Raw genomic sequence first — 12,678 nt, 5'->3', positions numbered from 1 at the left:
CCCCGGAACAGCCCAGAGCAGCCCCAGTACTGCCCCGGTACAGCTCCGGTACCCGCGGAACAGCCCCCGTACAGCCCTGGTACAGCCCAGAGCAATTCTGGAACAGCCCAGAGCAGCCCCAGTACTGCTCCCCTACAGCCCGGAGCAGCCCCGGTACAGCCCCGGTACAACCCCAGTACAGCTCTGGTACACCCGGAAAAACCCCGGTACAGCCCCGGTACAGCCGGAGCAGCCCCTGCAGGCGGCAGCGATGACTGACGGGTGCGGGTCTAACAGACCGTGCGGGAGCGAGTGCGGCCGCGGCTCGGTCCGTGTGTCCGTGCGCGCTCACACCGCCCGCGTGCCCGCGCCTCGGGTTCTCGGGGGCGCGGCCCCGGCTCGGCCCCGCCCCGCACCTGGTGCGGCCCCGCCCCCCCGCCCCGCGGATGCTCCCGGGTAGCGGCGGCGGCGGCGGGGCCATGGCGACCCCGGACAGCTGCGTCAAGGTGGCCGTGAGGTGAGCGCGGGGCTCGGCGCTGCCGGCGCGGGCAGGGCTGTGCATCCCGGGGGTGGGCGCGGGCAGCTCGGTGCGCCCCGGGACCGATGCCCGACCGGCGGGGCGGGCGCTACAGCCGCGGGTGCGAGGCGGCGGTTGGCGGGTGCCCCTCCCGGGGCTGCGAGACCCCCTCCTGTCCCCCGAGCCGGGTTCTGCCGCATCCCGCACTCCCCCCGCCGCTCTCTCTCCGCACCGTTTCGGGGTGTCTCCCCCCCCCCCCCCCGCCGCTCTCTCTCCGCACCGTTTCGGGGTGTCTCCCCCCACCTCCCCACCGGCTCCCGCGTCGCGCAGCCCCGCGCTGCCCTCCACCCCCCGCCATCCCCCGGCCCCTCCGCCGGCAGAGCCGCCTGGCACCCAGCACGGGCAGCTCCCGGCTGCGGCGCGGGTGGGTTTGGATCCCCCCCCCGGGGTGTCACCGGGATGCCGGGGGCGGGGTGGGGGTCCCTGGGTGGTGGGGGAACGATGCGGCATTTCGGTGTCTTTGTGCTGGGAACAATGCGCCTCCAGACCCGCACCTCGCAGAGGGAGCTGCCGGCGGCCTCCGAACCCGCCGGGGCTCGGGGGGCATTGCCTTGGCCCTGCCTGGGCAGAGCGGGAGCACAAAAGATGCTGCTGGTGCAGCGGCAGTGATGGAGGGAGAGCGGGTGGGTGTGGGGCTGGGTGTGTGTTGTGCGTGCGGGTGTGCAGGGCTGTGTGCGTGTGTACACGCGTGTGTGTGTGCACCGGGACACCTCCCAGCTCCCCCTGCCCCTCCAGCCTGCCCGCCCGGGGAGCAGCCGGAGGGGATTTTCTGCCGTGCTCCTCTGAGAAGCCGGGGGTTGAGGCCAGGCTGTGGCTGTGAAGGATGGGGGAGCTGCAGGAGGAGTGACGGCAGCCCCTGCTGCGTGTGCTGCTGGGGTGCCTGCACAGGGGCAGGGTGGGCTGTGCCAAGGCAGAGTGTCCGTGCCAGGACATTGACCCGGGAACCGAGTGATACCGGCGCTGGGGGTGGAGATTTCCTCCTGGCCAGACTGTTCCCCTCTTCGCGCTGCATTTGTCTCGGGATGATGCCTTTTAACATCATGCGGGAGGTGGGGTGGGTGCCGCTCGGGATGGCGGCTGCGGGGTCGTTTCTGCTGGGCTCTCCTAATCCCTCCGGGGTCTGCCAGCAGTGGGATCCTAGGCTGGCTGGTGCTCGGGGAAAGGATTGCAGCCGGGAGGTGGTTGGGATATGCAGCATTGCAGTGGGGCTGGAGTGTCCATGGTGAGGAACCAGGGAGAGGAGAGAGGTCCAACCCTCTCCTGTCCCTTCCTTGAGGGAGTGAGCCAGCATCCCACTCAGTGAGCCGGTGGGAGCCAGGCAGCTGGGGCAATGAGGTGGTGGAGGTGAGTTGGGAGGACAAAGGAGCAGAGCTGAGAGCAGGGAGGCTGCCAGACAAAGCCGGCAGGTCGCAGCGCTGTGCAGGAAGGTGGCTCCGAGGCTGGGCTGAGTGTGCAAGGGATGAGTGTGCAAGGGCCGAGATGCTCTCCCTGTGGACCACTCACCTTTTCTGACACACCAGCCCTGGGGGACTGGGGTTGGGTCCTGTCCTGTGTTGGGCTGGGAGCAGAGTGAGATTTTCCTTTGTGAGAGCAAGTGACACCCTGCCGGTGGAGCAGCCGGGCTGGGGGAGTCTCCAAGACCCCCCACCCTTGGAGCAAACCTGCCCTAGATCTGCCTCCCTTGCCCATCGGAGCGTGGAGGGGATTGAATGCCTCTGGGGTGTGGCAGGACACGGATCAAAGCTCCCCTTTTGTCCCTTCATAATAACATGAATGGGCCAGCTGTGCCATTTCTTCGGGGTCTGTGTGTCTGTGCTGCTGGTGGGAGTGAGGTGGGACCTGGGGAAGGGCCAGGGACACTGGGAGGTGATGAGGGTGTTGGAGGAAGGTACTGTGGGCTGATGGGGTCAAAAGACTGGGGCTGGTCCAGCTGATGTCAAGAGGTGCCACAGGCCACCAGGACCCATCTCTGTGGTCCCAGGGTGGAGAGCCCTCAGGGTGGGAGGAATGGGGACAGAGGAACAGGAGTGCTGGAGCTCTGCACCCCAGTTCTTGCTGATTCTCTTGGCCTGGCAGGAGGAGGCAGGAGCGACGCTGTGGTGTTTCACTGTTGACCTCACAGGTTCCCATCTTACCCCTGAGACCCCCATCTGCCCCTTTTGCACTGGGAGTCCAAAGAATCCGGTTTCTGAGCCCAGTATTGGAGTGCAGGGGCATTATTTAGGCTTTCTGCGTGCCAGGAGGGAAATGGCCAGTACCTGCAGCAGCACTGCTGTCAGCAGAGGGAAATGCAGGCCCAGCAGCTGCTCCTGGCCCAGGGGCTGATTTGTCCGTGTACCTTGTACCTGCAGCTCAGACCTGCACTGTCTGCAAGGGCAGGGCTGGGTCCTGCCCCGGCCGCCGCCTTCCCCGCCAGCAGGGTCTGCCTTCGCTTGCCCCTTAGCCTCGAGTCTGACTCGTGGCTCCATGGGCGCGGCTGAGCTTGCTGGCTCCGATGGACGCCGTGGGGAGGAACCGCCGGGGCCGAGCTGCCGGCGGCGCTGGGGCTGGTGCTGGGGCTGGTGCTGGGGCTGGTGCTGGGGCTGGTGCTGGGGCTGGCGCTGGGGCTGGTGCCCGCGTGCCCTGCGCCGGGGTAACGGTGTCAGCAGGAAGCTGCCGCCTGCCGCGATGGTGCTGAGTGGGGGGGCCTGGGGACCCACGCTCCTCAGGCAGCAACTGCCGCTTCCTTCTGTAGGTGACCTTCAAAAGGGTGGCTGCGGTGCAGCCAGCGCAGCAGCTCCCCGCTCCTTGCCCTCTGTCCGGGAGCACAGCCTTGATTTGAGGCTTGTGCCAGGGATTTAAGGCCTGTGCCTTCAGGCTCAGCAGCCCCCCTCCCCGCAGCCCCCTCCAGGCTTGCAGTCAGGTGGTGGCAGCTCTGGCAGCCGCAGTGGGCTGGGGACGGGACTCCCCGTGCTGGCTGCAGGAAGCGGAGCTCAGCCCTGTTGGGCGCACGAGCAGTTTTGCAGTGTCAGGAAGGGCTGATGGCACGTATTGACCCCAGAGGCCATTAAACTCCTTGGCTGGAGGCCTGAGCAGCCTGTCTGGCTGCAGAGCTGCTCCCTGAGGGCACCTCCAAACTGGCCAGCTCATCGGAGAGAGAGTGGCATCCCCTGTGCCAGAGCTGCCCGTGGCACTGAGCACGCGTGGCCGGCTGCGGAGACGCAGGAAACGGAGCTTGTGAAATTGGGGAAGGAAGTTGAGTCGGATTTCAAGTTTATTTAAACTCTGCAACCTCCAGTGCTCTGCTGCTCTCGGAGACACTCCTGCTGCGATGCTTTGTGCTCCACGAGGGCAGTCCCGTGCTGGCTTCTGCCCCGGGGAATGACCCCCAACTCTTCCTTGGGAAGGAGGGCTGGACAGACTCGTGTGCCCATCACCCTGTGGGGGCCTTGGCTGAGGGACTGAGCTGGCAAAGGCCAGATGGTGGGATCAGCTGGGCTCTAGCCCTGCTAGAGTCCTGGCATCTCTGCCTGCCGGGATGCTTTCTGTGAATCCGAAATCTCCAGCACCAGCTGGGGTCGGTCCCCGAGGAGGTGGATGTGTTGTAGCCCTTTCAAACCATCTCTTCTGTGACAGATTTGGGTCCAGCTGGAGAGGTGGTCTCAACCCAACTTGTGCCAGGCCAGTGTCCGTGCTGTCCAAGGGCTCTAGTGGGAGAGGTGGGGGTACAGCTTGGTACCTCCTGCCCACCTGCTGCTCTGGCACCTCAGAGCCCCTTCGGTGTGGTCCCAGGGGGACACTGTGGAGCAGTGCATGGGACACTCTCTTGCCAAGTCTGGCTGGTGTTGGGTTGGCTTTGCTCAGATATCACAGGGCCATGCAGGGAGAGATAAGGCAATCCCACCCCAAGGCATGTGATGTGCCAGGCTCCTGTGGGATGAGGCTAACAGCCCATCCTGGTGTGGGGCACAGCCCTAGGGTGCTCCCTCTCCCATCTGCAGGGGCTGGGAGCAGCCCTGATCCCAGGAAGGAAAGATCTCAGGAGGCTGCTTTATCCTGAGGGTGCTGGACAGGCAGAGCATCCCCAGCCCCTTTCTTCATCCTTTGCCCCTAATGAGGGCAGCTCAGCCCTCGCAGCGGCCCTCCCCCTTTCCCCTCCCCTTCCCTTCCCCCCCTGCCATCCTGTGCCTGTTTTGCTGCAGGGCTGAGCCTTTGCTCTCTCTGCTGCTCTTTGCTTTCACTTTGGGCATTCTCAGCCTTCTGCAGCTCTGGGAGGAGGTGGTGCATGTTCTGGGGAGCGACAGGACCGTGTAGTGCCCTCCAGTCTGTAGGGTGGTGTTGGGGGCCATGGCAGGCTCTCAGAGGGCAGCGCTGAGCCCAGGTGTGTGGGCACAGGGGGTTCTGTGTCAGGCACTCGATGGCTTTTACAGCGGAAATGTTAGACAGGGGACAGAACCTTGCGAGGGGGGAGCAGGGCTGCACCCCGTGGTCCCACCAGATGTGCCTCAAGCAGCTTGAGGAGGGTTTTGGTGCCTGCACACATCACCCATTGGCAGGGGATTTAACTGAATGCCATGGAGCCTCAGATCTTGGGAGGCTGGGGCTGGATTAACCAGCTGCAACCTCAGCAGTGAAACTGGAGGCAGGAGAAAATTGCAGGAGATGAAGCCCCAAACAAAGCTGTCAGGAACATGGCTCCTGGCCCCGGGAGAGGGAAGGCGATACCCCCGTGGGCCTGGTGTGAACCAGCCCTGGCCTGTGGCTGTCCTGCTGTTCCTGCTGGCAGGGGGTTGGCCCTGGTGGTCCCACGGGGTTGTTTTCTGCTGGAGGCTGTCAAAACACTCCATGCTGCTGGTTAAACAGCCAGCAGATTTGGGATGTGGTGGATTGTGAGGGCAGCTGGTGCTGGAATCTGCTGCAGGAGATCATCGTGCTGGGAGTGACTGTGCACCCAGGTCAGTTGCTGATGGGTTTTACTTTGGCTTGGTGGGAGGGAAGGGGACTGGTCTGCCTGCCACCCCTTCCCCCTCTGGGCAGAGCAGGAGCTGGTCCAGTGCTGCCCTGGCATGTCCCCATATCCCCACTGGCTCTGCATTGCTGTGTGTCTGGGGGCTGCCTCATCTTGCTTGGGATCTGCCCCTCTGCTCTTTCCATGTGGATGCCACACAGCCATCACCCCCATTTCCCAGTGAGGGTTCAGGGCTGAGCCCGATGTCTCGGGGATCCCAGTGGAATCCCTTCCCCTGCTCTGCAGCTCCCTGGAGCCTGACATGGCAGGGAAGATTTCTTGTCACAGCTTGCTGTAGTGGAGCCTGGCCCCAGGCTCCCCTGTCCCTCCGTGCCATGGAGCCGTGCGGGGCTGGGGCCATCTCTGCCCACCGCCCATGCCTGGCTTTGTTTGGCAGAGTGGGATGTCTCCATGCCTGCTCTGGTCTGGGAGGGGAAAGGCTGGAGCAGAGCTCCTCCTCCTCATCTTCCTTTGCCCTCCAGGCACTGAGTTCCCTGGCCCAACACTGCAGGGCTGGGAAGTGCAGCCTGGCCCCTCCTGTTGTGGGGTGGTTTCTTAGTCCATGGTGCTGTGGTCTCTGCTCATCCATTATTTCAGGCTGAACCTGCCTGAGGGAGACATTAGGGCAAAATGTTCCCTGTTCCCTGCCCAGCCAGAGGACCGGGTTTGCTCCTGGGTGCTTTGCAGCATCCCCCATCCTGCTGGCCAAGGGCTTGACATTTATTTATTTTTTAGGGAGGGGCTGGAGAAGAACCTCTTTTGTGCCACCTGCTCCCCTGTCTTGTGGGCAAGTTGCTCTGCTGTTCCCTGTGGGCTCTGGGTCTGCAGTATCTTCTGCCAAGATGGGGTTGTTGTTTTCCCAGTGGCAATTGGAGCGTGCCAGGAGGCTGCCAGCATGCCAGCTCTAGGGAAACCTTATCTCCAGTGTGGGTGCACCAGTACTGGGGTGGAACTGGGGCATGGGGACCTCCCAGGGACTCCTGGGAAAGGGAGGGAGCCTTTGGATGTGCTTCACTGGCTTGGGAGGAAGTGGGAGCCTCAACACTGGGGTGCAGAGCTGGGTGAGGGAGTCTGTCTGGCTGTCTCCATGGGACCCGTGACATTCCTGTGCCCATCAGGCCCGGGGTCTCCTGGTGAATGATGATTTCCTTTCCCTCTCTCTTAATTGCTGAAGCTACTGCCAACCCCATGGGCTGGAGGGAGTGGGGGCCCTGCTGAGGCATGTGTCACACTGTGTGTGCTGCCACACGTGTGCTTCCCACCCTGCCTGGGGTTTGGGGACACTGCAGCCCTTTACAAGTGACTGTCCTGGGTCTGTTGTTTGCAAACATCCTCGTGGTGTTCCCCTTGGGCAGGTCCCACATGGAGCCGATGGCGTGGCCGGTTGTTTATGGGGGATCTGGGGAGATCCCAAACTCAGTGTGTTCCTGCTCCCCTCTAGGCTGGGCAGAGCACGACCCTGTGCATCCCCCTGGGCCCTGCTGGTCTGTGCCCACTGCCACGGGCTGGGTGTCCCCAGTGCTGGCCCTGTGCAGGCAGCACATCCCTCATCCCTGCCCTAGACGGGTCTCAGCTCAGAGCAGATGGTGCAACTCAGCGCCACGTGCTCCTGCCAGAGCTAATGAGCAGCACATGGTGCCTGCCAGGGCCTGATTTAAAGGTTTCTCTAAGCCTGGGAAAATCTGGAGTGGGAGGATTAGGAGGAGCCCGTGGGGCTCTTGGGTCCAAGGTGGCGGGGTTTGCCCTGCAGGGGAGCAGGCTGGGTGGTATTGGGGCAGCTTCCTTGGGGGATGGATGTGGGGTGAAGGCATTTCCCCCCCGAGAGCTGTGCCCAGTGAGGCTCTGGGTGCACCCCAGCTCTGTGGGGTGTCCCCAGGCTGCCCAGGAGCTCTGTCTTGCCCCAGTGCTGGTCCAGATGCGCTGGCTGTGGCACCCTCTGCCTTGGCAGGGTTTGACTGGGGCACAGTGGCACAGGTGGCTCTGTGCTGTGCTCACTCCTGCTGGGAGGTGCCTGGCTATATCTCTTAATTGGAACGTTTGCCGACCAGACCTGGCAGTCCCCAGGGAGCCTGATTCAATTTTCTCTGATTGCTGAGCCACTTCCCTGCCACAATAATTAAATGCTGAACTTTGTCTTGGTTTGGGTCCAATGTAACCTGTGTGCAAAGAGCCAGCCCTTGGCAGCCAGCCCTCTCCTGGGACCCTGTGCTCAGGGGGGATGAAGCTGGGAGATCCCTTTGCGGGCAAGGGGGCAGATCCCCCCCTGGGATTTGGGCCTGGGGCAGCTGCTGGCTCCTGGGGCTGTGGGCAGCTTGCAGTGTTGGCCTGGAGACATGGGAAAACCTGGAGCACTTTGTTCTGATCCTGTCCTGGGGAGCTGAGTGCCCCACACACTGCCACGCCGTGCCCCATGTGCCACACACCGCCTTGCCTGTTGGCTCTGTGATGCCTGGGGTGTCCTTGACCCCTGAGGTGAGCTGGGGGAGCACAGGAAGATGTGAGAGCTGCCCCTTCTGGCTGCCCTGTGCTGCTTGGTGGGATTACAGGGCAGCAGCAAAGCATGGAAGACAGGTTTGGGGCAGAGGAGGGTGAAGTGGGCAGGGAGCAGAGGTGACAGCAAGCCTGGCAGAGGGGCTGTGTGTGAGGCTGGGCAGTTGGGAAGGTGCCCCTGCAGTTCTGTGGGGGCTGGAGGGGGCTGGTGACAGGGGGAGCAGGTATGGGGCCATGGGGGGAGTGGGGATGGGAGCAGGGCAAGCACAGCTGATGTGGGGATGGGAGTGAGCTGAATGCAAGGGGAGGGGAAGGGGGGTGAGTGCAGGTGATGTGGGGAGTGGGGTGTTGTGGGACAGGAGCGGGGTGAACACAGGTGATGCAAGGAATGGGGATGGGAGCAGAATGAATGCAGGCAATGTGGGGAGAGGAGCCAGGCGCTGTCTGGGCTTGCCCAGCCCACCTGTCCTGGCAGGCTCATCCAGAGAGCTGGGCTGTGCCCTGGTGGGATCTGCCAGCTCCAGCTTCTGCCACCCCATGGTGACTGATGGCCGTGGCTGGGTGAGGCACAGTGCCCAGCCCCTCACCACCATTGCAGTGGGCAGCCTTGCCCCTCTGCAGAAAAGGTGGACAAGGGGTAGTGGCTCCAAGCCTCCGGGGCCTGACACAGAGAGGGAAAATCCCGTGGAACTCATCCACCCGCCGCTCCCTGGCTCTGCTCCCTGGGAAACCAGCCCTGCCTGGCTGGGCAGCCTCCTTGGGAAGGGAGAGGCTCCTTGTAGGGTCTGCAGGCAGCCTCCCTGCCTCGCAGAGAGGTCTCGGAGGGACAGGAGCTCCCGGTGACCCCCTAGTCTGTGCAGCCCCCAGCCCTGCAGCCCCCTGCCAGCACTGGGAAATGCTGGGAGGGGTGTGTGTCCTCAGGCTCCCTGGGAGCGGGAACAGCCCCTGTGTGACGTGGGTGATGGGTCTGGGGGAGGCTGGGTCCCTGTGCCCACCCTCTCCTGTGGGCCATGCTGAGTGGGATGGCCAAGTGAGATGGGAGGGCTGCCGTGCCCCAGGGCAGCCATGTCTCAGCAGGATGTTGTGGCCTGGCATATGCCTAGCCATGGGTGCAGGCAGTTTGGTGGGGGCCAAAGGATGCTCTGAGCCCCTTGGGGCTGCCATAGTAGTGGGCTGGGAGGGTGGAAGCTCAGACACGTGGGTGAGGAGGACATGTCAGCCAAACTGTGCCACCTTGTGCAAGGAGACAGCATCCCCTCAGAGTACAGGAGCCTGGTGGTGTCTGTGGTGTGTGCAGCCCTGAAGTGGGGCTGTGCCCCATATGGTCAGTCCCACCCCCGTGCCTCTTGCAGGGCTCGAGATGCTGGGATGGGCAGGTGCCTGCCCGGGAGGCTGCTCTTGTTGGGGTCAGGGACTCCTGAGCTGACCCTTCCTGTGGAGCTGCCTCACAGTGCCCACTTGGCTCCCGGCCCCTCTCCGCTCCCGCCAGCCAAGCCTGGCATAGGGCAGTGGTGCAGAACAACTCGCCCTTTGTGCCTGCCGGAGCTCCTGCCCCTGGGGGTGCAGGACCCGCTCCCCCCTTCCTCCCAGATGCTCGGTGTCCCCGGCGGCCCAGCCGTGGAGACGCGCTTTCAGAGCCTGCCAGCCCGGCGGGGACGGGAAGGGGAGCGATGGAGAGGCTCCAGCCGAGGTCCCCTTTGTGTCCCTGTGCCGGCTGCAGCTCTCCTGGCACGGATGTCGCTTGTGCTGCCGCGTTTGGATGCTGATGCTGGATGAGGCTCCTGCTGCGCCGCCCGTCATCGCCCCAGCGATAGCTGCCGGTTGGGGAGGGATGTTTTCCACCCCTGCAGGCTCCTCTGTCTGTCTGTTCATCCATCTGCCTCCCGCCCGGTGTGCCGGGTGCCTGGGAAGGTTTTCTTGGCAGGAGCACTTGGCTGGGACCGTGCAGCTCTGTCCTGGTGCTCCGTCCCTTCGCAGGGGGCTGAGGGTGGGGTGGAGCGCGGTGGTGGTCGGTACCACTGTGCTCCTGCTGGCTCTCTCCTGCCCGGGGTGTTGCCTGTGCTGAGGTCGGTTTATCCATATGGGTGGGAGGGAGATGGGGGTGGTGCTGAGCACCCTGCTGGTCCCAGGACAGCTTGTGTCCTCCCCACGCTGGCTTTGGGCAAGAGCCATCACCAGTGCCAGTGTGGGGCTGCCTGGGAGAGCTGGGGCTCGGGTCGCTCCTGCCGAGCTGGAGGGTGTCAAGGCAGCACCCTGCTGGTGAACTGCTGCTTAATTTTGGCTGCTGCTTACCAGGGATGTCCCTAATTGCCACATAACCACAGGAGCCTGTGCTGTGGACTCCCAGGGGGGCAGAAGGGCTCTCGGTGGTGTCCCAGCCCTTCTGGCCACAGCACCCTGGTGTGCTTGGCTCTGCAGTGGGTCCTGGTGGTTGGCACAAGCTGTCCTCCTGGCTGGTGGCCCATGACCAGGTGCAGAGCAGGTTGGCTGGCTGTGTCCAGAGGCAGGTGAGGGAGCAGTTCCATCGTCCACAGGTTGGGCCCTGACAGTGTCACACCCAGTTCTTGTGGACATGGTTTAGTGGTGAATATGGCAGTGCTGGGGGAATGGTTGGACTTGGTGATCTTAGAGGGTTTTTTCAACCTAAATAATCCCACGATTCTCTGTTTGATGGAGGTATTGTGGTGCCTGGCCATGACCTGAACAACACATGAGCACCTCCCTGGCCCAACCAGAGTCTCACGTTGCCTGGTGCCCAGTGTGGTGGTGTGCTTCCTGGGAGGGCAGGGATGGGACACCCTGGTGTGGGAGTGCTGGGGCAGTTGAACACAGGGGAGCAGCTGCACTGGCCTAGAGAAACCCTCTGTGATGTCTCCTGGTGGCCACATAAGACCCCATGATGCTGTGGGGAGTGGGGCAGATGTTGGTGTTGGTGTGTGGACACTGGAACAGCCCAGCATGGCCAGACTGGAGGTGGGTTCCTAAATGCCCTGTGGAAAGTTAACATGCACACACCCCTCCAGTGCTGCTGCTCATCCTCTTGCCAACTCCCCTTGGAGGAGTGAAGGGGGGGGGGGCAGAGAGGGAAAGAAATATTTTGCTGAAAACCTGCTCTCATTTTTCCCGAGAGGAAAAAGAATTCCCAAGCATACTGTGGTTCCAGTTTGTTCCTCTGCCCATTCCTTGGGGCTGCAGTTGCTGTGCGTGTCTGGGGTGGGGGTGGCAGAACCACATCATCTTGGTCCAAAAGTAATTAAAAGTCGGGGATAATTCTCCTGGAGGAGGGTGGGACCTGGGAAGGCGACAGGAGCGAGTCTGGGACTGAGCACATCAGAAACTGCTTTTTTGTTGTGGCTGCTGAGCTAAATATATCCAGGGAGGCGCAGAGCTGTTCCCACGCGTCTGCTGTGCAGGGTGAGGGGGTGAAGAGGTGCTCCCGTTGCTGCCTGTCCCCGACAGGGACACCCTGTGCCCCCAAACACGGCCCAGGGGTTTGCCCCCCTCCAGGCTTTGCTTGCCTCTGGGCATGGATCAGTGGCTCCTGCATGAAACTGTGCCAGGGGAGGTTTAAGCTGCTTGTCAGGAAAAGGTTCTTCCCCCAGAGGGTGGTCGGGCACTGAACAGGCTCCCCAGGGCAGTGGTCACGGCCCCAAAGCTGCCAAGGAGCTCAAGGGCCATGGTGGGATTGTTGGAGGTGTCCCGTGCAGGGCCAGGAGTTGGACTCGATGGTCCTTGGGGGTCCCTTCCAGCTCGGGAGATTCCATGATTCTGAGTCCCAGTCCCCACAGCGGCTGCTCAGGTTGTGATGTGGCTTGCCAGGGATGCGGTTTGGAGGAATTAATAGCTGTGTTTATGGAGCACCCGGGGAGGGGAGCCGCGCAGTCATTAGCGCTGGGGAGAGCTATTTGCATGGCACTTGGTTCCAAACCCCCTCTTTCTCTAAGAGCCCTCTGGGAGTCCCCAGCTTCCTGCAGCTGGTGAATCCACCGGCAGCCAGAGCTGCGCAGCCCTGAGGCGGAGCGGGGTCTGTGCGGGTCCTGCCGCTCTGCTCCCACGTTTCTCGGCAGCGGTTGAACGCGGTGGGTGGGATGAGGCGGGTGGGTCCTGCTCTCTGCCCGAGCCAGGAGCCAGCCCAGCCCAGCCTGTCCCTGTCCCGTCGGCGGGTCCGGGGCTGGGGACAGCCCGTGGGCTGGGCGGGGGTTTGGTGCAGACGGTGGGTTTGGCGCTGGGACTGTCTCGTCGTGTTTTTGCATTTTGCATTTCAAGCCTTTGTAGTTGCAGTTTGATCTGTCTGTGTTGGGAGCGAGTGGGGCTGTGCTGCAGCCTGGCTGCCCACCCCTGCCCTGGCAGGATGCAGGAGCTGAAGCATCCCCTGCCCTGTTTGCTCCATGCCACAGGCAGAGGTGCTGCCCATCCCCTGCCGGCAGCAGCCATGGTTCCAGCATGGATTGTAGAATGTCCTGAGCTGGAAGGGACCCACGAGGATCATCCAGCCCAACTCCTGGTCCTGCACAAGACACTCCAGCAATCTCACTGTGCGCTTGAGAGCACTGTCCAAACTCTCCTTGAGCTCTGGCAGCCTTGGGCCTGTGACCACTGCCCTGAGGAGCCTGTTCAGTGCCCAACCACCCTCTGAGGGAAGAAA

The 12,678-nt window shown here is 63.0% G+C and overlaps 1 protein-coding gene across 5 annotated transcripts in view; it reads left to right on the top strand.

Annotated features, from left to right (window-relative positions):
• The first annotated feature begins 434 nt into the window (after positions 1–434).
• Positions 435–12,678, top strand: part of KIF21B (kinesin family member 21B) — a 41,519-nt gene continuing 29,275 nt past the window's right edge. For all 5 annotated transcript variants that reach the window (XM_017821388.1, XM_017821387.1, XM_017821385.1 and 2 more), the window contains exon 1: positions 435–496. In XM_017821388.1, coding sequence (XP_017676877.1) covers positions 459–496 — 38 coding nt within the window. In that variant the 5' untranslated portion in view covers positions 435–458. The remainder of the gene's footprint in view (positions 497–12,678) is intronic.

The sequence above is a fragment of the Lepidothrix coronata genome, unplaced genomic scaffold (genome assembly GCF_001604755.1).
Source record: "Lepidothrix coronata isolate B3197 unplaced genomic scaffold, Lepidothrix_coronata-1.0 Scaffold90, whole genome shotgun sequence".
NCBI classification, from domain to species: Eukaryota; Metazoa; Chordata; class Aves; order Passeriformes; family Pipridae; genus Lepidothrix; species Lepidothrix coronata.
The sequence above is the reverse complement of the archived record's forward strand: the minus strand, read 5'-3'. Positions and strand labels throughout refer to the sequence as shown.